General features: G+C 51.3%; 1 protein-coding gene and 1 long non-coding RNA gene across 9 annotated transcripts in view; one reads left to right on the top strand and one right to left on the bottom strand.

Moving 5' to 3' along the window:
• Nucleotides 1–22,252, top strand: part of LOC310688502 — a 30,526-nt gene extending 8,274 nt beyond the window's left edge. The window contains exons 2-3 of the long non-coding RNA XR_014516975.1: nt 20,806–20,863; nt 21,020–22,252. This is a non-coding gene — a long non-coding RNA (uncharacterized lncRNA). The remainder of the gene's footprint in view (nt 1–20,805; nt 20,864–21,019) is intronic.
• Nucleotides 16–26,612, bottom strand: LOC310688406 (glutamate receptor ionotropic, NMDA 1). Of its 8 annotated transcripts, XR_014516921.1 has the most exons (22): nt 25,952–26,612; nt 23,387–23,521; nt 22,259–22,435; nt 20,547–20,609; nt 19,228–19,328; nt 18,272–18,393; nt 17,917–18,091; nt 17,438–17,582; nt 17,207–17,290; nt 15,760–15,895; nt 15,080–15,207; nt 14,113–14,277; nt 13,641–13,759; nt 12,677–12,789; nt 12,132–12,280; nt 11,724–11,881; nt 10,379–10,540; nt 9,726–9,835; nt 9,318–9,463; nt 5,589–5,699; nt 1,459–1,549; nt 16–649 (listed from the first exon to the last, which is right to left on the bottom strand). XR_014516921.1 is itself a non-coding variant. In XM_083464813.1 (21 exons), the coding sequence occupies exons 1-21, from the start codon at nt 26,198–26,200 to the stop codon at nt 581–583; spliced, it is 2,817 nt and encodes a 938-aa protein (XP_083320939.1). In that variant the 5' UTR covers nt 26,201–26,612; the 3' UTR covers nt 17–580. The 8 variants fall into 8 exon arrangements, 6 of the variants coding, with proteins under 6 accessions (XP_083320939.1, XP_083320940.1, XP_083320941.1 ...); XR_014516922.1 differs by lacking the exon at nt 5,589–5,699 and having other exon boundaries at nt 17–649; nt 25,952–26,611; XM_083464813.1 differs by lacking the exon at nt 1,459–1,549 and having other exon boundaries at nt 17–649.
• Between the last annotated feature and the right edge of the window lie 175 nt (nt 26,613–26,787).

Genomic DNA, 26,787 nt, shown 5'->3' with positions numbered 1-26,787 from the left:
AAGACCTCCAAAGAAGGAGACTCCACCACACTCCTTGGCAGCAAATTCCACTGTCCAACAAGGAGGGGAAGGAGGGGAGGAAGGAAGGGTGGAGGGAAGGAAAGAAACAAAGAGGGAGGGAAGGAAGGAAGGAAAGGAGGAAGGAAGGAAGGAAGGAAGGAAGGAAGGAAGGAAGGAAGTCCCCCCAAATTGAGTGATCCCCAAAGTGGACAGTAGGAAGAGAAGCAGATTATGTACATGGACAGGAAGGTCAGTCAGTCAGTCGGCTCCCCCAAATCGAGGACAACCAGAAGCGGAGAACTGTACAAGGACGGGACTCTCCCAGTTGCGCACAGTTGCCTCAACTCTCGGGAAGCGGGAAAGCCGGGCTGCCCCAGGAGGGTGTCCTTCGAAGGGGCACAAGGAAACGGGAAGCGGGTGCTGGAGGCATGCCAGAGCTCGTTCTCCGTCCGTCCGTGGCACGGTGGGCAGGACCACCTCCTCGGCACCAGTCCACAAGGTAGGTCCGTGGGAGAAGAAGAGCTGGTCCATCCCGGGGGGAGTCTGAGAGGGGGTGGCAGGAAAGAAGCGACGGGGGCCCTCACACCACGGTGCTGACCGAGGGGTCCGAGAGGTTGAGCTGCCCCGCAAGGTCAGTGGGGTGGTACTGCTGCAGGGGAGACAAAAGACAAGACACGGGGGAGGGGCGGTGGTCAGGCAGAGGTGGGCCAGAGCGAGGCTGAGACACATGCTGCCCCTGCAGGCCGCCACCGCCCCGGCAGGAAACCGCTCAAGGAAGATGCTGCGCCTCCAAACCGGGATGCATTCAAGGCTGCGAGCACCAAGCGGGGAATCTCCGGGGATCCACTCTGTTCCCACAAAAAAAGTCAGGGTGCCGCAATGTGGGCAGAGCCAAACGTAGGGCCACCCTTCCCATTTTAGGGACCCTGACATAGGGCCACCCTACTAATTTCAGAACTCTGACCTGTGTCGTCATGTCCCGCCCCCAGTTTCCATTCGGCTCAGCTCCTTCCCGCTTGGAGCGCATCATCCCTCAAGGATCTCCCCCGGGGGGCAGCCACGTGGGGCGGAGGCTCCCTCCCCCTCGCAGCGCAGCCCCTTCCCCCGGAAAGCAGCACCCGCTAGCTCAGCCATTTTGGGGGGATCCTCTTTGGAATCGCCCGGCAGCTTCGACCCCTTGACAATTTCGGGTCGATCCCCTTCAAAATCTGCCGACGGCTCTCCCTTCATGTACACCAAGAAACTCCCTCCGGGAAAAAGCTCAGCGACTCGGCTCGCAAAAGAGCCACTTTTTCCAAGATGGCCGCCCTACTCCTCTCCCGCCCGGCCCTTTTCTGGGATGTCCCGGAAGGGGACGACCGGTTGTTCCCCCCACCAGCACCACCACCCGTCCCACAAGATCAAACAGGACTTTGGATACAGGACAAAAATGCATCAACATTCACAACAAGATCCCACCCTTTGCGGAGGAACTCCTGAAGCCGGGAATTCTCTACAGGGCTTTATCTGCAGCTCACGGACTCTGGGTGTGGCGGCCTCGCGGGGGTGTCTGTAGGGAGCAGGCGCATCAAAGGGATGGTCTATTACATTGAAAGCCGGCTTTGAACCCGGTGCCGGCACCCGGGGACACTGCCAAAACCACCACCCCAGGAAAGTGGGACGCCGCCCGGCCAACCCGGCCAACCCAGAGCTGCGTTTCTTCCTCCTCCTCCCTCTACCCTCCACACTGGAATGCCTAGAAGGGAAAGCCACCAGAGGAAGCAGACCCTCTGAGCACCCCTCTCTCTCCCGGGATAGAAGAATCCAGCCCAGTTTCCGCCGGGATCCTGAAAGGTTCTGCTGTTCCTGGGATGTCCCTATTTTCATGGGAGAAATGTTGGAGGGGGTGGAATAGGACGTCCCTATTTTCATGGGAGAAATGTTAGAGCGGATGGAATAGGATTTCCCTATTTTCATCGGAGAAATATTGGATGGGATGGAATAGGATGTCCCTATTTTCATGGGACAAATGTTGGAGGGGATGGAATGGGATGTCCCCATTTTCATCGGAGAAATATTGGATGGGATGGAATAGGATGTCCCTATTTTCATGGGACAAATGTTGGAGGGGATGGAATGGGATGTCCCCATTTTCATTGGAGAAATGATGGAGGGGATGGAATAGGATGTCCCTATCTTCATTGGAGAAATGCTGGAGGTTATGCAAATGCCCACCACTGGGGGGGAGACTTTTTTTTATAAATCCCTGCCGTTACGAACAGGAGGAATAAACGGAGAGTCATGTGGGGGGAGTTTGAGAAGGCGGAAAGCCATCTTTTTTGGCTGAGACATTTCCCCTTCTGGAATGCCACCCTCCCAATATCTTGTGATAGATGTCCTTTTGATGGGGGGAGAGAGGGGGGGGGAATCAGACTTTCAAGATGGCCGAGAAGTTGACTTTCGCCCCAGGTGGACCTTTCAATGTCTGGGACCTTTGGAAAGACGCCAAAGGGCGGGGATGAGGTCAAACTCTATGCCCCACCAACTCAGAAACATGCATACGGGCCGGGGGTTTGGAGAGGGAGATGGAACTTTCCTGCCCACGTGGCGGCTGTGCCGGAAAGGATGATGTGCAATGGGGAAGATATCTGTGAATTAAATCAAATTTGGTGGAATGATTTGGACGGGTTGCTTTACTGCAATTGGCTCCTTGGAAACAGCTGGAATCCTGCAAATGTGGATCAGAATCCTGATTTAATAATTTTGACAGATTGCTTTGGTGCAATCTGCTCCTTGGAAATAGCTGGAATTCTGCAAATGTTGATTAGAAACCTGATTTAATCATTTGGACGGATTGCTTTGGTGCAATCTGCTCCTTGGAAACAGCCTGAATCCTGCAAGCGTCGAGAGCAACCCGAATTCACAATCATTTGGATTGTGACCGCCCAGAGTGGAAGATGGAACGAAAGAGAAATTCCCAACGAAAGAGCGACGGCGGGAGGGATGGGCGGAAGATGGAATGTGCCGAGGTGAAAGCGGAAAGGAGGGTTTGGAGGAGGAGAAGCGGAGAGGAGAGGAGAGGAGAAGGCCGACCGGGAGTAAGAATGGCGGGAGCGGTGGGAAGAACGAGGGAATGGAGGGGAGGGGAGGGAGGAATGAATGGATGGGAGGATATTCAGAGGAAGGAAAGCATGGATGGATATTTAGAGGAAGGAAGGAATGGATGGATATTCTGCAGAACGAGGGAATGGAGGAGAGGGAGGAAGGAAGGAATGGATGGAGGGATGGATATTCAGGAGAACGAGGGATGGAGGGGAGGGAGGAATAAATTCAGCAAAAGGAGGTGGAGCCAGAATGCCACAGAGTGGTGGCTTGGGATGTTCAACAAGGAATAACCTGCCGTGGAAAATGGACAGAAAATTTAGAAATGGATTAAAAATAAATAAAAAGGGATGAGAACGGATTGACATGCTGTTAAACTGCTTTTTAATTCTGTTTCCTCCCTTTATGGTCTTGATTTATGGGCTACTATAGGTTACTACTACTAATAGTAATTAATAATTAAAATAAAATAAAATAAAATAAAATATAGTTCTGATGTTTCCTCCCTTTATGGGCTTGATTTATGGGCTACTACTAAAATGAGGCTGCATTTTAAGCTGTATTTTAATTAACTGTTCTTGGGTTTTTCCCATTATGTTTTATTGTAATTTATATTTGGTGTTAGCTGCCCTGAGCCTGGCCCTGGCCCTGGCTGGGGAGGGCGGGGTATAAATATAAAATTATTATTATTATTATTATTATTATTATTATTATTATTATTATTATTATTATTATGTTTTTATTAGAATTGTTTTTACTGGTTTTGATATGTGTGTCTTTTTAAATATATTTTTCCCCATTTTTTTTCTGTTTTACAATCTTGAATACTCATTTAAACATCCTTAAAATTCAAGGGTATTTTAATGTGGTGTTTTGGGGGGGGGTGCTGTGACGGTGATCTTGGCACTGATATGGGAGGATTTGATGAGGAAATTCGGAGGAGAAGCGGTGAGGAATATTCAGGGCTGGTCTCCAAGAAAATGACAGTGATCTTAGCATTGATACAGGAGAATTTTCAGAGGAAATCCCAAGTGGAAACAATGAGGAATATTTGGGGCTGATCTGAGAGAGTGACAGCAATCTTCACATTGATACAGGAGGATGTTCAGAGGAAATTGTAGCCCACAGCCCTTTGGAATAAGTTTGAGAAATCATGGGAGAAGTTTTGTGAAATATATTAATTTCCATTAATAATAATAATAATAAGTAGTAGTAGTAGTAGTAGTAGTAGTAGTAGTAGTAGTATTTATTATTTTATTTCTGCTGCATCCAACCAACACAGCTGCCTACCTGGTGATAATGATGATGATATTATATTATATTATATTATATTATATTATATTATATTATATTATATTATATTATATTATATTATATTATATTATATTATATTATATTAATCATCACCAGCCCCACCCCCACAATTATTGTTGCCAAAGAGCCATAAAATAAATAGGCCGAGGAAGAGGCCGAGCAGCGGTGGGAGGAAGAGGCTGAGTGAAGCCAGAACCCAAGATTATTGGCGACAAGGATGGGACAAAGAGGCTGAGCGGCGGTGGCTCAACCAATCCCATGGCAAGCCCGGATCCCAGCGCAGGGCGGGGCCATCCCTGCCGATCAAATGCTGCCGGGGCAAACCAGGCGCAGCGTTGGAGCAGCCAAGCCGCTGCTGCTTGGGCTCTTGGTCCCATCAGTGTCGCCGAGATTTACAGATCCGGCTTCCCGGATTGAGGACCCAAATGGGCCTGATCCATAGCTGTCAATGGTTCCCTTTTTTAAAGGGAAATTCCCTTATTCCAAATAGGATTCCTCGCAAGAAAAGGGAAATGTTGACAGCTATGGCCTGATCTGGCCCGGGGGGACTTGGGTTGCCGGTTCTGTTGGGTCAACGTCAGAGAGGACGGCCAGACGCCCCTGTTTCCATGGGAGAAACGTTGGCGCGGGCTAAGCAATGGAGCTCGGCTGTCCGCCTGATGATGGAGGGCCCCTCCCCCGCCTCGTCATTTCTAAGGAAGCCACGGACAGAAAAACACAGGTACAGAAGGTGACGAGAGACATGGTGCCGGGCGAGGCCATGCACCTTGCCTGAATCCCACAGGAAGTGTGGCGGCAGGAGAGGGCGGTGGCAGGGAGTCCTGCTGGCCACTGCTTGCGGAGCCGTACAGTTACCACAGGCAGAGGGAGACGGTGGAGATGGCAGGGCAGGGGACAGACGAGGGGAAGACGGCACAGCGGACCACTTTCTGGGAGGGGACCAGGACAGGAAGGACTGGAAATCAAAAGAGGGGGGGAAGAAAATTCTGGGTTTTTCGGGGGGTCAGAACAGAAAGGAAAACAAACCACGTATGGGGAGAAGAGGGAGCCCTCGATCTTTGGGACAGACGGTGGAGACGGGCTGACAGAGGACGAAACGGGGCCATGGCAGCTGTGAGATGGGGCGGTTGATGGGATGGCAGGAGAAAGAGAGAGAGAAAGAAGGAGGGCACAACCGGTTGTCTTCTTCTTACCGTGTCTCTGCAGGACCTACGGCTCTTGAAGCTGTTGGCCAGCGTGGATGTGATGGACCTAAAAGTGGTTTTCATTCTAGGGCCTGGTTCTGCTCTAGCACTTGGTCTATCCTAAAACGAACATGTACATAAGCGGTTAGATCTCCGGACGGCCGCCACTGGCCGCCGCGTCTACACTGTGCCTCGCTTTCACAGGCTGCCTTGCTCGCCTGGTGTGCTCCTCCTGCCCTACAGGGCGGCCGGGCTCCGGAGGGCCCCTCCGAGCGCTGACCTTCCGAGCGGCCATCTTGGGCTGGGGCGATCCTGGGAGCCACCGCAGACTCTGAGCGGATCCGCTGTCCTTTTCACGGATGTACCCTAATTTCACAGGACGGGGTGGGAGAGGACGCCCGTCTTGGAATGGAATCGGAAGTACCTCTTTTCATGGAAGGGGGAGGAACCAGACACTCCTCTCCCCCAACTCCCGGAGAAATGTCAGAGAGGATGTACAGTTGCCCTCAAAACCATCCCATCCCTGGGGCAAACGGGGCAGGTCCCCGCCAAGAGGGCAATTTTGGGGGTCTCGGACGGGGTGGTTCGGGTCTGAAGCACCCCAAGCATCAGTGGGAGGGGTGATAGGAAGACCCTGTTTTCCAGGGAGGAACGGCATGGTAGGACGTCCATAATTTGGTGGTGGGAATGTCAGAGAGGATGGTAGGACGTCCAAATTTCATGGGAGGAATGTCAGAAGGGGTGGTAGGACGTCCATAATTTTGTTGAAAGAACGTCAGAAAGAGTGGTAGGACGTCCATAATTTCATGGGGAAAATGTCAGAAGGGGTGGTAGGACGTCCATAATTTCATGGGAGGAACATCAGAAAGGGTGGTAGGACGTCCATAATTTCATGGGAAGAATGTCAAAGGGGATGGTAGGATGTCCATAATTTTGTGGGAAGAACTTCAGAAGGGGTGGTAGGACACCCATAATTTCATGGAAAGAACCTCAGAAGGGAAGGAAGGATGTCTATAATTTCATGGGAAGAACATCAGAAGGGGTGGTAGGACATCCATAATTTCATGGGAAGAATGTCAAAGGGGATGGTAGGACGTCCAAAATTTTGTGGGAAGAACGTCAAAAGGGGTGGTAGGACGTCCATAATTTAATGGGACCAACATCTGACAGAAACTGTACGTGACGACCTTGTATGTGGGGCAACCCTTTTCTGCAAGGGGGGGAACGGGGCGGGATGGAGCTACAAGCAACCTTGGGGTTCCTGCAGCAGCTCAGAGGGCCTCCTCTCAGGAGCTTGGAGAGGAGGGGCCCCCACCCTATTGGTGGCCTGGGAGGGGGGCAGTCCCTGCCAGTCGCTGTCGCCCCCTTTCTTCCATCTTCTAGAGAGGGGGGCAAGAGACTTTTTCCACCTACCCCTAAATAAATAGGATCGGGGCCTTTGGTCAAGGCAGGTCCTACGGCTGGGAGATAGAGAGAAGACTGCATCAGAAGAGAAGGGAAGTCATTGTATGTTAAGGGGGGGGATGGGGGAAAATATCAGAATTAAAGAAAGAAACGAAAACCAGTATTGGGAAATCAAGGAGGGTATATAGGTCTCCCGAGATCGGCGGCCGGAAGCTGGGGGGCTGCTTTCCGGAGGGACCCTGGGCGGGAATCCGAGGGGGGGTTAAATGGGGAGGGGGCAGCTGGAGGGTTGGGGATGCGGAGCGGGAACGAAAGCCGTCAAGGAAGGGGGAGGGGAGAGAATCGTGGGGGGAGGTTGGGTGGGAGGCAACCAGACCTGGTTTTGGGGGGGTGGGAGGAGACCCCCATTTTGGGAGGGGAACCTCGTTTCTGACCCCCCATTTGGATTTAGGTAAATTTTTTTGGGGGGGAGAGACCAGGTCTGGCTCCTCCGCATCCAGGTTGGGGGGGGCCGACCGGAATTGAATCTATTTCCTGCTTCCATTCCCGATCTTCCTCTCCCCCCTGCCTCCCCAGGCATGCACAGGAAAAAAGCAATTGATAGGATGGAATGGATGAAGATCTATATCTAAATATATATAGATAGGAAGATACCCACATATAAATATATATATATATTTACATATATTGATCCAGAGGTATCAGCGCATGGCTTGCCACGGCGTTGCGCCATGGCCGAAGAGTGACCAAAACCAAATAATAATAATAGTAATAATTTATTATTGCTACCCCGCCCATGATTTCAAATAATAATTTGAAAAGAAACACCTGTGTGTGTGTGTGTGTGTCTGTATACACACACACACACACACACACACACATACATACACATACATATATGTATATACATATATACATTATATATATATATATATATAGCATTATATACTTATATGTATTATATATTATATACGCATATATAAATTATATATATATATATTATTTATATACATATATAAATAATATTTTATATATTTTTGTTCAAATTCTGATCTTATTGAATAGACACACACACACATGTTATATATAGACTTATATAAATTTTTATATATATATACATAAACATATATATAATATGTATATGTATGTATGTATGTATGCATGTGTGTGTGTGTATATATAAATTTTTTAGTCATATTTTGATTTTTTATTTGACTTTTATTTTATTTTATTTTTAAAAATTGGTATTTATTGAACAAAGAAATCTTCCCGCTCGCCTACCTTCTAGTATTGTACTAGTGGCCGGAGGGTTCCTCCTGCGGAAAAGTCTTACATTGTCAAACGGATCTCCGGAACGTCAGCTTTCCTCGTCGGCCGTGGGGTGGGGTGGGATGGCCCCCACCCAAAAAATCCTGGACCCCCCCACATATCGGCCAAATCCCAAACCCCGGACCGGACCCGCCGTCAACCCAGGGAAGCATTTCTCCTCTCTAGAAAGTTGGCAAGTGAAAAATGGCAGTGACAATTGCACTCGGGATGTCCTACAAAATTCGAGCCTGCCACGTTTGGGCGGCAGAGGGGGCAGGACGCAGGGATGGACAGACCCCAATTGACAGGACGACCCTATTCCCATTGTAGGGAATTTAATAGGACGTCCCTATTCCCATTGTTGGGGATTGAATAGGACGCCCCTATTTCATTATAGGGGATCGAATAGGATGCCCCTATTTGCATTGTAGGGGATTGAATAGGACGCCTGTATTCCCATTATATGGGATTGAATAGAACGCCCCTGTTTCATTATTGGGGATCGAATGAGATGCCCCTATTTCATTATAGGGGATTTAATAGGACACCCCTATTCCCATTGTAGGGGATTTAATAGGACGTCCCTATTCCCATTGTAGGGGATCGAATAGGACGCCCCTATTTCATTATAGCGGATCAAATAGGATGCCCCTATTTCCATTGGGGCATTTGCCCCCTATTTAGGAGGGTAGGGGCCCCTCAAAGGCCTTCCCAGGATGAGTGGGGCAGTGGGGTCCCCCAGGGGTCATCCAAACCAACCCTCCGCCCTCTTGGAAGGAGAGACTCTTATGGGGTTCCCCCACCCCATAAGTGGGAGCCACGGAGAGGGTATCCCCCTAATTCTACTCCCCTTCGGCACCGTAGTGACTGTTGGGGTGAAGGAATGGGAAATGGAAAAGGACCTCCAAATTAAAAAATGGAAATTCAAAGACGTCCCACTTGCTTTGGTGTTTTTTCCGGTGGTTTTGTGGGTTACCTGCCCCCCGCCGGAGGTCTCTTCTCCCCCCCAAAATGGCCTCTTCCTACCTGTAGGTTCTTCCTCCAGACGTTGACGGCGGCAAAGGCCAACTGCATCTGCTTCCGTCGGGCGTCCTTGTGCCTCTTGTAGGCGATTTCGATGAAGATCAGGAAGATTCCGGCCACGATCCCACCGGCCACCAGCATGAAGACGCCTGGGAGGGGTCGAAATGTGGGAGGGAGAAGGGTTAGAGAGCCGGGTTCGAAAGATGGGTAGGCAAACTAAGGCCCATCATCCATCACCATGACCACCACCTCAATAGTCTTATTCCAGGGCAAAGCACTGGACATTTTGTGCCTTGCCTTGGGTTGGACTGGATGACCCCCGGGGTTGGGGGTGGTGTCCCTCGTGCCCCTTCTTCTCTGATCCCTGAGGGGAGGGAGCTCGAGGGGGAACGGGGAGGTCTAGGAACCCACCTGCCATGTTCTCAAAGGTGAGGGTGGCCGGGGCATTACTCCTTGAATCGCACTCCTGGTACCTCACCCACGTCTTGTCCAGCTCTTCCATGAAGCCATTTTCGTGGAGGCTGTGGGACGGGAGGAGAGAGCTGAAGCGGGGAGTCCTGCCATCTTGAATAAAATATGGATTGGGGGGATGGGGCGGGAGGCCAGGTGAAGCCACGCCCTGCAACCCTCAAATCTCTTACGGGGACCCAAGGGAGTCCCAGGAAAGGCCAAGGGAGTCCTCCAGGAGACCAACTTGGACCAAGAAGGCTCCTCGGCCATCTTTGACAGACCCAGAGGAGGTCAGGCCCAACCGGACTCCCTCTTTGATGCTTCTGGATTCGATCCCAGAACATCCCGATTTGGGGGGCGAGGAACATTGGAGGGGCCGGCAGCTTTCCGGTTCGAACCCTGGATATCCTATTTTCCCAATAGGGAAATAGGGGAACCCAGAGTGGATGCCTGGACCTTTCTCCCGTGAAAAGAGGTCCTCTTGTGTTTCTCCTCTGGAGTGGGAAAGGGAAGTTCCAGGATCGATCCGGGATGCTCGGAGGGTCTGGTGTTCTCTGCCCAACCCCAACCCCCTTCCCTGGATCATTCCTGCGGGTGGGGGAGAGGGTACGGACTTGAGGATGGCCAGCGAGACATTCTGCTTCCATGGACTGTCCTTCCTCATTCCGATTCCGAATCCAGACCGGAAGAAGAGTTCTCCAGTGGTCACCAGGTCGCACTTCTGGGAGGCTTCGAACTCCAGGACGGCTGAGTCCCAGATGAAGGCATGGAGCTTGCTGGGTGGAGACACAAGTGTGAACAGTAACCGGGAAAAAGGGGTCGACTTCAGCGCTCCCGGCAAATTCTAGAAGCCTTCCCTCCCCCTCTTCCGATGGAGGATTTTCGCAGGATGAAGCGGTCCCGAAAGGAAAGGATCAGATATCCCAGCAAATTCGTTCCTGAGAAATTCCTGCCAAACCTTTCCTGAGAAATACCCGCCAAACCTTTCCTGAGATATTCCCACAAAACCTTTTCTTAGAAATTCCTGCCAAACCACTTCTGAGAAATTCCTGTCAAACCATTTATGAGAAATTCCTGCCCAAGTATTTCTGAGAAATCCCACCAAACCTTTTTTAGAAATTCCTGCCAAACCATTGATTAGAAATCCCAGCAAAACAATAAATTAGACTGCAAAATTTACGAGAAACCTAGCAAAACCATTGATTAGAAATCCCAGCCAAACAATTTCTTAGAAATCCCAGCCAAACATTTTCTTAGAAATCCCAGTAAAATGTCTTATATATTTCTGCAAAACGATTTATTAGAAATTCTCGCAAAACATTTTGTTTAGAAGACGCAGACATTTCTTTGAAATCCCAGGAAAATTTCTTAGAAACCCAGCAAACATTTCTGAGATATCCCAGTCAAACAATTTCTTAGAAATCCCAGCCAAATTTATTGGAAATCCCAGCAGATTTTCTTAGAAATCCCAACAAAATTTCTTAGAAATCCCAGCAGAATTTCTTAGAAATCCCAGCCAAATTTATTGGATATCCCAGCAGAATTTCTTAAAAACCCCAGCCAAATTTATTGGAAATCCCAGCAGAATTTCTTATAAATCCCAGCAGAATTTCTTAGAAACCCCGGCAGAATTTCTTAGAAATCCCAGCCAAATAGTTTCTTAGAAATCCCAGCCAAATTTCTTAGAAATCCCAGCCAAACCATTTCTTAGAAATCCCAGCCATATTTCTTAGGAATCCCAGCAGAATTTCTTAGAAATCCCACCCAAATTCCCACAAAAATTCTTTGACTTTGCGTTGGCTTCAAATCAGTGGGTTGTTAATTGGTCGAAATTCATGGAAATTAACTGGCCGAAAAATAAAAATAAAAATGGAATCCCATAATCCAACGCCTCTTTCCCCATTGGTCCCCCATGTCCTCCCAGCCCACCCGCCGGGAAGTCAAAGGCGTCCAACTCACTTGTCCCGGACGGCCTGGATGGCTTCGGCGGCGCTTTCATAGTTATGCTTCTCCATGTGGCGGTACATGGTGCTGAGCTCCACCTGCCGGCGGAAGTAGATGTCCACCGAGCTCTGCTTGACCGTGGCGTAGATGAATTTGTCAGACGGGTTGCGCAGCTGGGAGAGGGGAAGGTAGGACGTCCGTATTTTGGTGGGAGAAACGTCAGAAGGGGTGGTAGAACGTCCACATTTTCATGGGAGAAATGTCAGAAGGGGTGGTAGGACGTCCATAATTTCATGGGAGAAATGCTAGAGGCGATGGTAGGACGTCCCTATTCTCATGGGATAAATGTTAAAGAAGATGGTAGGACGTCCATATTCTCATAGGAGACATGTCAGAGGCTTGGTGTTCTCCTTCCATGCTTACCCTGGGATCATTGATGCCCGTGATCCGTTCCTCGGGTCTGTCCAACACCAGGAAGGCCGCCAGGTTGGCAGTGTAAGAGGCCACGATGATCATGGCGAATCCAGCCCACACCATCCCCAGGATCCGTGCGGAGAAGCTCCGGGGAGCGCCTGGAAGAGATAGGGCAGCTCGGGATGGTCCTCAAGCATCTGAAGGACCGAAACCCTGGGGAGATAGACCTCACCCAAGCTCTCTAGTGCCACCCCTCGAGAAGACCATCTAACTGGGGAAGAACCCAGAGGGGAAGAAGATGAGTTGGACATCCCTATTCTCGTGGGAGAAATGACGGAGGTCAGAGAAGATGGTAGGACCTCCATATTTTCATCCATGTCAAAGGGGATGGTAGGACCTCCCTATTTTTATCAAGGTCAAAGGGGATGGTGGGACCTCCCTATTTTCATGGGAGAAATATCGGAGAAGATGAGATGGGGTCGGTGGCACCAGCCTTTGCTTTGCAGCCTCTTACGGACGGACCCATCCAGATTGTTCCCACTGGAGAGACTCACCTTCTCCGATGCCAGAGTTGAGCAAGACTCCCCAGGAGAACCACATGGCCGACGACAGGGTGAGGGCATCCTCTTCCTCTTCCTCGCTGTTGACTTTGAAGCGGCCGAAGGGGCTGCAAGAGACCAAGCGGGGCCAGCGGTCAGCCGTCCGTTGAGGAGCAGGTCTTAGAAGATGCCCCATGGAAAGAAGCTTCTGGACCTCATGGGTGCAAGGAACTCCAGAAGTCCAGGGTGGGCAGAGGGCGGAACTTTGAGGACTCCTCGGTTTCCCTCATGTCGTTCGCAGGTGGAATAAGTGATGCAAAGTCAGTGGACAGAGGTCCCTTTGCATCATTGATGGGTACGTAATTTGGTGACGTCTTGAGGAACAGCCCGTCCAGTTCCTTGTCCCTGCCCCCATTCATGGGTGGGAGGAAGCAGAGCTGTATAACTTTTCCTTGCTCCTCTGGGAGGAGGAGGAGCAGACCAGGAAGACCAAGGGGTAAAGAGGCGTAGAGGGGGGAGGAGGCCAGGAAGACCATGAGCTAGAGGGAGGAGGAGGAGACCAGGAAGGCCAAGGGGCAGAGGAAAGAGGAGGAGGAGAAGGGAGGAGGAGGAGACCAGGAAGACCAAGGGGTAGAGGAAGGGTTAGAGGGATGAGGAGGAGGGGGAGGGGGAAGAGGAAGAAAAGAGGAGAAGGGAGGAGGAGGAAGGGAGGGGGAGGAGGAGAATGAAGGAGGAAGGAGGAGGAGGGAGGAGGAGGAGACCAGGAAGACCAAGGGGTAGAAGGAGGTGTAGAGGGATGAGGAGGAGGAGGAGGAAGAAAGGAGGAGGAGGGAGGAGGAGGAGCGGGAGGAGTGGGAGGAGGAGAAGGTAGGAGAAAGGGGGAGGAAGGAGGAGGAGGAGACCAGGAATACCAAGGGGTAGAGGGAGGAGGAGGAAGTGGTGGAGAAGACAAGGAAGACCTAGGGGTGGCCGCAGTTACCTGAAACGGTCCAGGAGATAGAGCATCACAGCCACCACGTGGACCGAGAGGCCCACCAGGAGCCACAGGGTGCTCTGGAACGGCTGCATGAACGAGTCCAAGGTGCTGCGGGGGATTTCCTGCAATGGAGAACCAGAAGTGGGCGTCAGCAGCCGGGGGAAGACCCCAGCAGGGGCTGCTTAGGGTTCCTCACAAAGGTTGAGGAGATCGTGGCAAGAGAATGGTTCTCCTCTTCTTCTCCCCAGGCCTTTCAAGGATGGACCTTGATGTCATATAAGGGTGGCTTTTAATGGATGCTGATTATATTATGTTATATTATATTATATTCACAAGAAATTCCATCGGGACTTTGCAAAGGGAAGGAGATGGACAACGGGAACGGCTTGACCAAAGCAGAGCGTGGCCACCTCTGTAGACCAAGCCCTCTGGAGGGCACAGTGATGCCTAGTGGTCGTTGGCCATGTCTACCCACCTTCTTCACCAGGATGGTGAGTCCCTGGTACTTAAAGGGCTTGGAGAACTCAATGTACTGGGCCCGCTCGTTGTTGATGGTCAAAGGAGCCACGATCATGTCCGCCTGACCGCTCAAGAGCTCCCCCATCATGCCGTTCCACTCCTTCTTGTTGCTGTTGTTCACCTGTGGTGAGACAGAGCCAGGGTGAGAAGGGCAAGGAGGTCCATATTTCCATGGGATGAGCATCCGTGATGATGGTAGAACGTCTGTATTTTTGTGGGATAAATGTGGGAGATGATGGTAGAACGTCTGTAATTTCATGGGATGGATGTGGGAGGTGATGGTAGAATGTCCATAATTTCATGGGATGAATGTGGGAGATGATGGTAGGACGTCCGTATTTTCATGGGATGAACGTCAAAGGGGATGGTAGGACACCCATAATTTCATGGGAAGAACCTCAGAGGGGTGAGAAGGGCAAGGAGGTCCATATTTCCATGGGATGGATGTGGGAGGTGATGGTAGAACGTCTGTATTTTCGTAGGATGAATGTGGGAGATGATGGTAGGACGTCCATATTTTCATGGGATGAACGTCAAAGGGGATGGTAGGAAGTCCATAATTTCATGGGAAGATCATCAGAAAGCGTGGTAGGACGTCCATAATTTCATGGAAAGAACATCAGAGGGGATGGTAGGATGTCCATATTTTCATGGAACAAATGTCAAAGGGGATAGCAGGAAGAAGCTATGGGAAGCAAGTTCAAGAATGGACAACCCTCCAGGCCTCTCCTGAAGGTTCCTCAGGTCACCCCAGTGTGGGCGGAAAGCCAATGGGTACGGCCAACCGTTCCAGGAACGACTTTGCACAGATCCCCTTTCTCAACGGGACGGCGTCTGTCCGTCCCCGGCCAAGGGGCTGGACCCTCGGAGGTCTTCAGAGAAGTTGGAGGGTGGCCCGTCTGGCCTTCCCGAGGCCCGCTCACCCGCTCCTGCGTGCCAAACTTCCCATCGCCCACCAGGTGGACCTCGTAAGTGAAGTTCATGGTCTTGGCCAGCTTGATCAGGAGGTCGACGCAGAAGCCATAGCAGCAGAGCATCACACTGGGGCGGCCTGGTGGGGCAGGAGAAAGGGGGACCATTAAGGGCAGTTCCAGAAGGTCCCCAACGGAGAGGAGCTTCTCAATCACTCCACCTCCATGCCCTTCCGTCGAGGAGATGCCATTTGACTGGGGCCCGTTAGGACAATGTGGATGGCTTCCTGGTGGAGATCCGACCCGATCCCCGTCAATCCGTTTTGTTCCCGGCCTGCTGAGCTGGATTACTTCCTGGTCGTATGTGGAAGAGATAATCTGAACCAGGCTTCCTCCACCTCGGCCCTTCAGGTGGTTCCGTTCCATATGTGATTAGGAAGCGATCCAGTTCTTCAGGCTTGATCAACGGGGAACGGACCTCCCCATTGTTCCTGACCACCGGTCCAGCTAGCTAAGGATAATGGGAGGTGTAGGCCAACCACATCTGGAGGAGGCCTGGTCTAGACTAAGAGGATCTCATCTCCACCATGCAGTGCAGATCCTCCCAAGAAGAAGAGATGCCTGGCGCCCAATGGAGACACTTGGTGGGGGAGATTCTGACCTGATGCCCCCGCTGTGGGTTTGAGACATACCCGGCATGGTCTTGTTGGGCCCCGTACAGAGGACCTGCTGCACCAAGCCGCCGGTGCTGTTGGTGAGGGCTTTGCACTTGCCGTCGGCCAGGGTCTCCTTGACATAGACGAACGGCTCCTGGTGAATGGTGACAATCTGGAGGGGGGAAACAGCCCCCCCAAAAGTGAGAAGATGGATCACCATCATCTTCCCAGCCAAATCGGCTTCTCAACCCCTCTGCTGCCTTCTCCTGGAAGGGGAGAGTTGGACGCAGGGATGCCAACATGGAATTCAGAAGTGGTTGAGATGGAAGGGGCTTCATGGTAATCTAAACCAACCCCCCCCCCCTGAGGTGCAACGATTTCCACTTAGGCACCCGGGACTCCAAGGAAGGAGAGCCGGCTTGATTGCATCCCGCAAATTTCTCCTGGACGTCAGGCCGGGCTCTCCTTTCTTGGAGCTGGAAGCCACGGGTTCAAGTCCTACCCTCTGGAGAGGGAGGACTTGTTCTTTCTTCCAGGCGAAAGCCCTGGAGATATTTGAAGACGGCTCTCATATCTCCTCATCCTCAGACTGAGTGTTCCTATCTCCTTCGGCCATTCCTCCGAAGGCTCGGCTTCTGGACCCTCAATCATCTTGAGATGTTTGGCTCTAAAGAGAGCCATCTCCTTCAACTGTTCCTCCCAAGGGACCCTCCGTCATCTTGAGATGTTTGAAGATGGCCCTAACATCTCTTCTCAGCCTCCTCTTTTCTGAGCTAAAGAGAGCCATCTCCTTCAAACGTTTCTGCTAAGGTTGAGCTTCTAGACCCTCAACCATCTTAAGATGTTTGAAGGTGGTTCCCATATCTCCATGGTCTAATCTTCTCCATCTCCTCTGAAGTTCCTAACCATTCCTCCTAAGGCTCAGCTTCTAGACCCTCAAACATCTTGAGATGTTTGAAGATGGCCCTATCATCTCCTCTCAGCCTCCTCTTTTCTGGGGTAAAGAGAGCCATCTCCTTCAACCTTTCCTCTAAGACTCAGCTTCTAGACCCTCAAACATCTTGAGATGTTTGAAGATGGCTCTCATATCTCCTTGGTCTCCTCTTCTCCATCTCCTTCAACCATTCCTCCTAAAGCTGAGCTTCTAGACCCGCCATCATCCTGAGATGTTTGAAGGTGGCTCCCATATCTCCTCTTCTCCATCTCCTTCAACCGTTTCTGCTAAGGCTGGGCTTCTAGACCCTCAATCATCTTGAGATCTTCGAAAGTGGCCCTAACATCTCCTCTCAGCCTCCCCTTTTCTGGGCTAAAAAGAGCCATCTCCTTTGACTGTTCCCCCTAAGGCTTGGCTTCCAGACCCTCAATCATCTTGAGATGTTTGAAGGTGGCTCTCATATCTCTTGCTCTCCTCTTCCCCAGCTCCTTCAACTGTTCCTCACCAGGCTGACATTAGTGAGGGAGGGAGGTGGAGCAGAGATGATACCTTGAGCTTGGTAGACATCTCGTAGCCCTGGGGTGTCTCGGTTTCTCCTCCCGGCCAGATGATCTTGCGGTCATTGGGCAGGAACTGCGGAGGTGAGGAGAGAAAGGTTGGGACCAGACCTTCTCTACCAGCCTTCCCTGATAAATGACCATAGAGTCAGAATGGGACCCCCGAAGGTCAGCCAGTCCGACCCCCAGGCCAGGCAGGGCCCTCCCATCCAGGGATACTTACGTGGCTGCCGTTGTAGACGCCGACCTGCACCAACTTGTTGTTCTGCAGGTTCATGACGCTGTAGTTGGCGTACTTGCGGTCCCCGTCCTCGTTGAACTCCACCCGGCCCGTCACACCCTCGGCGTACTTCGTCTGCATCAGTACCCTGGGGAGAAGGCGGGTTGATCGGGATGCGGAGGGATGGAAATGTCTCTCACGAAATTACGGACGTCCTACCATCCCCTCTGACATTTCTCCCATGAAATTACAGATGTCCTATCACCCCTTCTGACATTTCTCCCACAAAATTATGGACACCCTACCACCCCTTCTGACATTTATCCCACCAAATTATGGACATCGTACCATCATCTCCAACATTCATCCATGAAAATACGGACATCCTACCATCCCCTCTGACGTTTCTCCCATGAAATTACAGACATCCCACCACCCCCTCCATAAAGAACCCAGGTCCGAGGTGCCTGGGACGCTCTTACCTCTTGAAGAGCGGCCCCGTCTTCCAGATGTTGGTGTTCCCCACGCACCCCCTGGGTGGGTCGGTGATGTTCTCCTTCTCAAACAAGTTGTGGACTGCCTGGGCCACCATGGCCACCGCATCCCGGATATGAGCCGACTCGTTTTTGCCGTTCATGAGTTGTAGACCGATGAGACCTGGGATGGGGGTGGGGTGGGGGTGAAGACAGATGACTGGGTTGGCCAGGACCCCAGAGGTAATCCAGGTGAACTCACTGCGAGGCGGAGACCTCTGAATGGATTTAGAGAAGGGAAGGAGAGCACTGCTGGGTGATCAACCATGGGGCAGCTGGACCATGGGGAGGGGTCCCAGGTTACCTTCTGGCGCATTGCGTAGGGCATTGCCGGAGATCTCCCGTTCCCCCACCAGCCAGACATAGCCGGGACCTGTCATGTTTTCTTTGGCTGCGGCCGTGTAGACAGTGGTGGCGTCATCCTCACTGGAGAAAGAGAAGAAGGCTGTTGGGATGGTAGGACGTTCGTATTTTGGTGGGAGAAACGGCGGAGGGGATGGAATAGGAGGTCCCTATTTCCTTGGGAGAAATATCAGAGGGGATGGTAGGACGTCCGCATTTTGATGGGATAAATGTCAGAGGACATTTCATGGGAGAAACGTCGGAGGGGATGCTAGGACGTCCCTATTTTCGTGGGATGAATTCTGGAAAGGATGTAATAGCACGTCCCTATTTTCATGGGATAAATGTCAGAGGCAATGGTGGAAGTCCATATTTTCATGGGATGAATTCTGGAAAGGATGAAATAGAAGGTCCCTGTTTTCATGGGAGAAACGTCAGAGGGGATGGTAGAAGTCTATATTTTCATGGGATGAAATCTAGAAAGAATGGAATAGGAGGTCCATATTTTCATGGGAGAAACATCAGAGGGGATAGCAGGATGTCCCTATTTTCATGGGATAAATTCTGGAAGGGATGGAATAGGAGGTCCCTATGTTCATGGAAGAAACGTCAGAGGGGATGGTAGAATCTATATTTTCATGGGATGAAATCTAGAAAGAATGGAATAGGAGGTCCATAGTTTCATGAGAGAAACGTCAGAGGGGATGGTCGGACGTCCATATCTTCATGGTAGGAACATCAGGGGGGATGGTAGAAGTCCCTATCTTCATGGGATAAATTCTGGAAGGGATGGAATCGGAGGTCCCTGTTTTCATGGGAGAAACCTCAGAGGGAAATGTCAGAGAAGTTTGAACGGGGGAAAAACGGGGGTCGCCTCCACTCACCTGACCCCAACCCCGCCCCACGACCGGCCCTCACCTGGCAGACAAGATGATCACCCTGGCCTCCAGTTCCTTGGCTTCCAGGAGGAGAGACGTCACATTCTTGGTGCCCGGCTCAAACTGAAGGACCTTCTCGGCCTGCAAGGTTGTTGCGAGCAAATGGGGTCAGTCGGCTGGGCCCCGATCCCCCATGCGAGAGCCATGCTTTCCTCAGAAAGATACCTCCTTCTCTCTTTCCAAGGTCTACCTGGAAAGGACTCAGTTGTTCCTCATTTCTTTTCCTCGGTTTCTTTCTCTCCCCCCCGTTCTTTCTTTTCTTTTCTTTTCTCCTGCTGGGGTTCATTTCCTCCCCACCCCCCTTAAAAAAATAAAAATCTAATTTTTTATTTTATTTTCTATTTTTTAAAAAAATCATTTTTCTTTGTTGTTGCACTGGGCATGCAAACAGAAGTCACTCCAGCCCCAAAAGAAGGTCGTGCATTGGTACAGGAAAGAGGAAAAAAAGGCATATATAGAGATACACAGCGGCCGCCAAAGTGATTCCACCCACCGTGGCAAATTGATTTCTCGCTATTTGGTTTTTGCAAAAAAAAAAAAAAAAAAAAAATTCTTGCAAAATTTGCAATTTTTTTTTTTTTGAAAATTCTGCAGAATCCCTGCCATCTCGGAAATTGCCGACCTGCCCTTTTTGCTCTGTCATCGCCATCTTTGCGACGGCGAGGGAGCCCCTCAGGCGGCAACTGCGAATATCCATATATTGGTTGGCTGGCTGGTTTTGCGATGCAGTTCACCGCTCAAACGCCTGTTGCTTTTCCAAAAAACAAAATAATAATAAAAAAAAAAACAGGAAAAGGGGAGAAAGGGGGAGGGGAAAAACACGCAAGGGGTCCGCCTTGCAAGGGAATTGAAGTGAGCATCTCGCATTTCCTGTTGGGACAGGAAGGGGCAGAGCAGGAAGAGGAGAACAGGAAGGGGGAATCAGATGGTCCAGGAGGAAACAAGGGGGGAGGGGGAATAAACTCGCAAATTCGCTCTGGCTCCACATGCATGGTCTTCCGAAGAAAGACGTCCAGGATGGGATTGCTCCTCAAACTCAAGCTCAAACCAAGCATATCTCAACGGAAAAGAACGTGCGACCCAAAAAAAAAACACGGAGTCTGCTTGCTGGCTCCAGAGATATTGTTATATTTTTTTCCCTTTAATATATATATATCTATATATATCTAAAATTTATTATAATTTTTTGTGGGGTGCCCGTGGGCCGAGGCGGCCCGATTGATGAATTTTATGAATTTTTTATTTTAATTTTTTTGCTCGTTAGGTTGGTGGGCGGCGTGCATTTCCATGCAAATATACCTTGGGTCCTCGCTTGTTGTCAAAGGATAGCGGTTCGAGGCTGTCAAAGCTCCTTTTTTTACTCTGATGGATAATGTGCACAGAGAAAATATGCAGACACAGAAGAAGATTATAAACAGTTGAAAGAAGAAAGACGGGCACTCAAAGCAAATCCCATATCCAACTCCTCCTGATCCGGGGCGGGGGGGCCGTAACAGAGGAGCAGGGAAAACCCCCTACAAGCTTTCCTATTCAGTTTCCTACAAGCTTTCCTATTAAGTTACTACAAAGTTTCCTATTAAATTTCCTACAAATTTTCCTGCAAAGTTTCCTACAAGGTTTCCTATTCAGTTTCCTGCACAGTTTCCTAGAAGGTTTCCTACAAAGTTTCCTATTAAGTTTCCTAGAAACTTTCCTACAACGTTTCCTATTAAGTTTCCTACAAAGCTTCCTATTAGATTTCCTACAAAGTTTCCTAAGAAGTTTCCTACAAGATCTCCTATGGGGGTGTCCTAGGAAGTTTCCTTGGGGGTTCATGCAAGTTCTTCCTCTCTCCTTTAAATCGGTGAATGTACCTTGTGAGTTTCTGAGGGCAGTTGGACATTTTCATGGGAGAAATGTTGGAGGGCATGGTGGGTTGTCCCTCTTCCCAAATGTTGGTAGACCTCTGAATGCTGGCCGCTTGGAGTGAAAAGCGGGGGCAAGGCCGCCACCCTCAGCTCCTTCCTCCTTGCAGGATTCTCGACGGCCACCGAGAAGTCCTGCCTTTGGTCTGATCTAGGAAGGCTACCCATATATGTTGGCTTGGCTGACGTGGAGCCATTGCTCACACCACGCGCCAAGGAGGCTCGGCTTCAAAGCCCCCCTCCGCCACTTCCGCTGCAGAAATGTCGGAGGGGGTGGAGCCACGCGGGCCCCCAACCCAGGAGAGAAGGAATTGGATCTTCAGGAGAAGCTCGGATTGGGGGAAGTTGTGGACGATTGGACCTTTTATGGTGTTCTTCTAGATGTTGGAGCGTCTGGGGCAACTCAGTCTGATGGGTGGGGGTATAGATGACAAAATTATGACCATTATGACTGATCAGATTGTTGCGTTGACCATGAGCTTCTTTGGAGAGGAGGAAGGAAGCAGGTAAAGGGAGCTGCCTATCCCTGCCTCACAAGTCTCTCTTGGGGCTCCTTCCCAACTCTATGATTCCATCTTGAGGTTCCTGCCTTGGTTGAACCAGACAACCATTCCATGATTCTATGTTGAGTTACCTGCACTGTTTGGACCAGACAACCCTTCCAGGTCTCTTCCAACTCTATGATTCTATGTTGAGATTCCTGCCTTGGTTGAACCAGACAACCCTTCAACCCTTCCAGGTCCTTCCCAAGTCCATGATCCAAGCCTACTCTCCTAGACACTCTCTTCCAATAAGGAAACGGGTTTTTGGCCCAGCTCCAGGTTACGTCCCGCCCCCGTCTCCCCGTTTTTGCCTCTTTCGGATTTCATTTTTTTTTAACGTAGTCGGAGAGTTCGGTTTTTTTCGACCATGGCAAAGCAAGTGAAATGAATAAAGAATAACAAACTTTGGTCAGGGACTTAGACGGCCGGCGCTTAAGAGCACAATGTGGGTCATGTTTAACAATGGGAAGAAGAGAGAGAAGGTGTATTTACAGATGTCAATCTACACACGGACGACAAAGCGCGAGACTTTCGAGAGAAGCGTGGGTGGCGGGAAGCTACTGACCTTGGACTCTTTCTCCTCCAGGAGGGTCTCCAGCTTCTTCTGGGCCGCCCGACCCTCGTGGTCGTCGCTGACGATGAGGATGATGTGGTTCCATTTGTAGAAGCGCATCATCTCAAACCAGACATTGGACTGGTGAGAGTAAGGAGGGACCGTGCGGAGGAACGAAAGGTGGATGCTCTGGGGAGAGAAGGAGCCAGAGGGGGCGTCACTGCGGACCAGGCGGGGGCGTCCGGGTTGAAGCGCCATCCCTCCTACGGAGTGGAAGGAGCCTCTGGAGAAGTTCCATCTTAAGACCCCACCTGCCTCTGCAGAGAGGTCCATGCTCTGCTCAGCTAATGCATTCTCCATGGGGCTACCTTGGAAGGGGACCTAGAAAGGAGTTGGGGCAACGTCCCTCCTATGGGGTGGAAAGAGCCTCTTGAGGTCTTCCATCTTGAGACCCCACCTGCTTCGCCAGAGAGGTCCATCCTCTGCTCATCTCCTGCTGTCTCCATGGGAAGGTGACTTGGAGATGAGATTGAGGAACATCCCTCCCCTGGGGTGGAAGAACATCTCTAGTACCAGCTCCATCCAAGACCTGGCCATCTGCTTTGTCTACTGCCCTGCTTTCTCCATGGGGCTACCTTGGAAGGAGACCTGGGAACCATTGTGGACAACGGCCCTCCTGCGCAGTGGAAGGGCCTCTTTAGGAAGCCAATGGGAAAGATCTCCAGAGGGTTTGAGCTGGGTATCCACCAGTATGGGGAAGATACAAAGCTCTACCTTTCCACCAGAAGGTTTGGGCTGGGCGCTCACCAGTATGGGAAAGATACCCAGTGTCCTTTCAACCAGTGAAGGTGGTGTGGGTCTGGAGGAGCTCGGTAGACAGACAGACGTCGAATGGCTGTTTCTGAGGAGCATGGGGCACCAGGCATGGTCTGATATGGAGTCACCATGCCTCTAATGGACCAGCCATTCTGGACTCACCGGGGTCCATCTCCGAGGGTCTCCTGGTGGGTCTCCAAGCAAGGAGGGTCCCCAAGCAAGAAGCGAACTGGCGGGGAACCGGGCAGAGGAGAAGTCAAGGCCTTCTCCCGCCAGATGTCCAGGAGAACGGTGGGTCCCGACCAGCGGGAGCTGTGGGCTTACCTTGTCTGAGTAGATGGACATGCGCGTGGTCAAGCCGATGACCGGGATCCGGTAGAAGCCAGCAGTGTATGACACTGGCGTCGGCGTGAGGTGGTCGTTGGGAGCCGGCGGGTGACTCACCAAGATGGCGTAGACCTGTGGGAGAGACATTTCCCCCGTGGAATTACGGATGTCCTAACAGTCCCCTCCAACATTTCTCCCATGAAAATATGGATGTCCTATCACCTTGCCGACAAAGATCCATATAGTTCAAGCTATGGTTCCCCACTAGTGATGTGTGGAAGTGAGAGCTGGACCATCAAGAAGGCTGATCGCCAAAGAATGGATGCTTTTTTGGTGCTGGAGGAGACTCTTGAGAGTCCCATGGACTGCAAGAAGATCCAACAGACCCATTCTGAAGGAAATCAGCCCTGAGTGCTCATTGGAAGGACAGATCCTGAAGCTGAGGCCTCAAGACTTTGGCCACCTCCTGAGAAGAGAAGAGTCCCTGGAAAAGACCCTGATGTTGGGAAAGATGAAGAGCGCAAGGAGGAGGGCGCAAGGAGACAGAGGATGAGATGGTGGGACAGTATTCTTGAAGTGACCAACATGAGTTTGACCAAACTGTGGGAAGCAGTGGAAGACAGGAGGGCCTGGCGTGCTCTGGTCCATGGGGTCACGAAGAATCGGACATGACTAAACGACTCAACAATAACAACAAGAAGCCATTTCCCTCCGACGTTTCTCCCATTAAATTATGGACGTCCTCAAATGCCCAGGCTTTGACAGGCGGAGAGAGAAGTCGGCTGAGCCAGATTGCAAGATAATATGATTTCCTTAACCGCACATTTAAGGCCTAAATGCCATTTCCCCTCCAGGGACTATTTATGATGAAATGGTCTGGCGAGAAGGAGGCGAAGAGCAATCGATGGAAGGAACCAACCCTATGGAAGCAACTGAGATGGCGTTTCCATGGAAACTTCCTCCTCCCTCTGCTGGCTTCTCCTATAAATGGCCTTTTCTGCTCCGTTTTGGGAAAGAAGGAAGTCTGTAAATGTCGATCAGGTCTGCAGTTTGGGTGGCTTCAAAGGAGATACCAAATGAGACATAAATGGGGCCAAAATAGCACCATTTGATAACCTGGGGACCCGGTTTGTTCCTTGGGAAAATGGGCTGTGTTGGGGTATTTTTAAGGTCCCAGTATGTGGGTGTGTAAGAGGGAGGGAGGGAGAGAGGGAGGGAGAGAATGAGAGAGGAGAGAGAGGTAGGATAAGAAATAAAGAGGGAAAGAGAGGGAGAGAAAGAGCGGGAGAGAAAGAAAAAGAAAGAGGGAGAGGAGGAGAAAAAATATAGAGAGAAAGAGGGGGAGAGAGGGAGGAAAAGGGGAGAGAAAGGGGGGAAGGTAGGGAGAGAAATAAAGAGAGAGAGAGAGAGAGAGAGAGAGAGAGAGAGAGAGAGAAAGGGGGTAGGCAGAGACAGGGAGAGGAGAGAAAAAAGTAAAGAGAGAAAGAGAGGGGGAGCAAGGGGGAGAGAAAATAAGGGAGAGAAAGAGAGAGGGGAGAAATAAAGAGAGAGAGAGAGAGAGAGAGAGAGAGAGAGAGAGAGAGAGAGAGGGAGGGAGGGATAGAAAAAGAGGGAGAAAGAGGGAGAGAGGGAGGGGGAGAGGGAGAGGGAGGGAGGAGAAAAAATAGAGAGAACGAGAGAGGGGAGAGAGAAATAAAGAGGGGAAAAGAGTGAAAGAGAGGGAGAGGAAAAAAAATAAAGAGGGAGGGAGTGGGAGGTAGAGAAGGAGAAAAAATAGAGAAAGAGAGGGGAGCGAGGAAGCGAAAAAAGTAGAGAAATAGAGAGGGGAGAGAGGGGGAGAAATAAAGAGCAAAAGAGAGAAAGAGAGAGAAAAGGGGAAAAGAAAGAGAGGGAGGGAGGGATAGAAAAAGCGGGAGAAAGAGGGGGAGAGGGAGAGAGGTAAGGAGAGAAATAAAGAGGGAAAGGGGGGAGAGAAAGAAATAGAGAGAGGGAGGGAGGGAGGTGGCAGAGAAGGAGAAAAAATAGAGGGGGAGCGAGAGAAAGAAAGAAAGAAAGAAAGAAAGAAAGAAAGAAAGAAAGAAAGAAAGAAAGAAAGTAAGTAAGTAAGTGGGGGGTTGTCCCTGGTTTCTAAAGCCAAGGGCTCCCTGGGCTGGCCCCCCAAGCCTGATCCATAGGGTCCCTGGGTGCTCCATAGTAGGGTCAAGGAACCTCTGGTCGTCTCTTAGGGCTGAAGGTTCCCTAGGTTGGCTTCTAAAGCCTAGGGCTCCCTAGGTTGGTGCCCCAAGCCCACAGTCTGGACCACAGGGTCAATAGGTCCTTGGCCAGTCCTGAGTAGAACCATGGAGTCCCTAGGCCAGTCCTTAGGGCGGTAGGGTCCCTAGGTTGATCTCTGTGGCCTTCAGGTTCCTAGGTTGGTGCCCCAAGCCCACAGGATCCAGGGGTCCTTGGGTGGTCCTTTCTGGGGCCAACCAGTCCACCAGGTCAAGAGCTTGGCCCATCACGTCGAGGAGGAGTCCCTAGGGGGTTCCCCCGACGGGTTCTTGGGCGGCGCGGTGCGGCTACCTGGCTGGAGATGAGGTCCTCGCAGACGGAGAGGGCCATCTGGATGGCGTTGGGCTTGTGGGTGACGGAGGTGGCGTTGAGCTGGATCTTCCAGGTGCCATGGCGCTTGTTGGCCTGGTTGATGGCCTCGCGGAAGACCTGCTCGTGCCTCTTGGTGCTCAGCACCGCCCCGATGTTCACCACCTTGGGCTCGCAGCCCCCCCGCGCCACCGAGAAGCACAGCAGCACGGCCAGCAGCAGGAGGCGCATGGCGGTCACCCCACCGTCGCCCGGCGCAGCCCAAGGGCCCCCCAGGCGGCGGAGAACTGCCACGCAAGAGGGTCTATCCGTGGTCCTGTGGAAGAAGCAGAGGCGGCGGCTGTCCCTGGTGCTGAATTGGCCCTTTGCAAAAGGCCGCTGTCCCTGGTGCTGAATTGCCACCGCTGGCAAAAAAACCGTCACAGTCCCTGGTGTTGAATTGGCCCCCCCTGCAAAAAGCAGCTGTCCCTGGTGCTGAATCCCCCCGCCCCCGCAAAAAAGTCACAGTCCCTGAATGCCCACCCCCTTGGAAACAGCCGCCGGATCTCCCCGCAAAAAAGGGGGGGCGGCCCCGTCCGCGGTGCTGAAGCACAATGGCGCTGTCCGCGGCGCCGAAATTCCCCTGCAAAGACAGGCGCGCACCCGTGCGCGCGGCCGCGCGCAGGAGAGGAGGAGGCGGCGGCAGGCCAATGCGGCGACGTTTGGTGTCGGGGGGGGCAGGGCTTGGGGCGAGAGGGGGGATGGAGAGATAAAAGCGGGGTGGGGTGGGGGGGCTGGAGAAATCGCGGAGGGGAGCAGAGGAAATCAAGAGATTGGCC

Source organism: Podarcis liolepis (assembly GCF_965112155.1).
Source record: "Podarcis liolepis genome assembly, chromosome: 11".
NCBI classification, from domain to species: Eukaryota; Metazoa; Chordata; class Lepidosauria; order Squamata; family Lacertidae; genus Podarcis; species Podarcis liolepis.
Note: the sequence above shows the minus strand (reverse complement) of the source record. Positions and strands in the feature narration are given on the sequence as shown.

What these genes read in the sequence shown, in the direction of transcription:
- LOC310688406 (XM_083464813.1), bottom strand. Translation starts at nt 26,200, where the DNA reads ATGCGCCTCCTGCTGCTGGCCGTGCTGCTGTGCTTCTCGGTGGCGCGG. An exon ending in AGGACCTCATCTCCAGCCAG is followed by an intron (nt 23,522 to 25,951) that starts GTAGCCGCACCG and finishes TCTCTCCCACAG; the next exon opens with GTCTACGCCATCTTGGTGAG. An exon ending in CAACTCTGGCATCGGAGAAG is followed by an intron (nt 12,281 to 12,676) that starts GTGAGTCTCTCC and finishes TATCTCTTCCAG; the next exon opens with GCGCTCCCCGGAGCTTCTCC.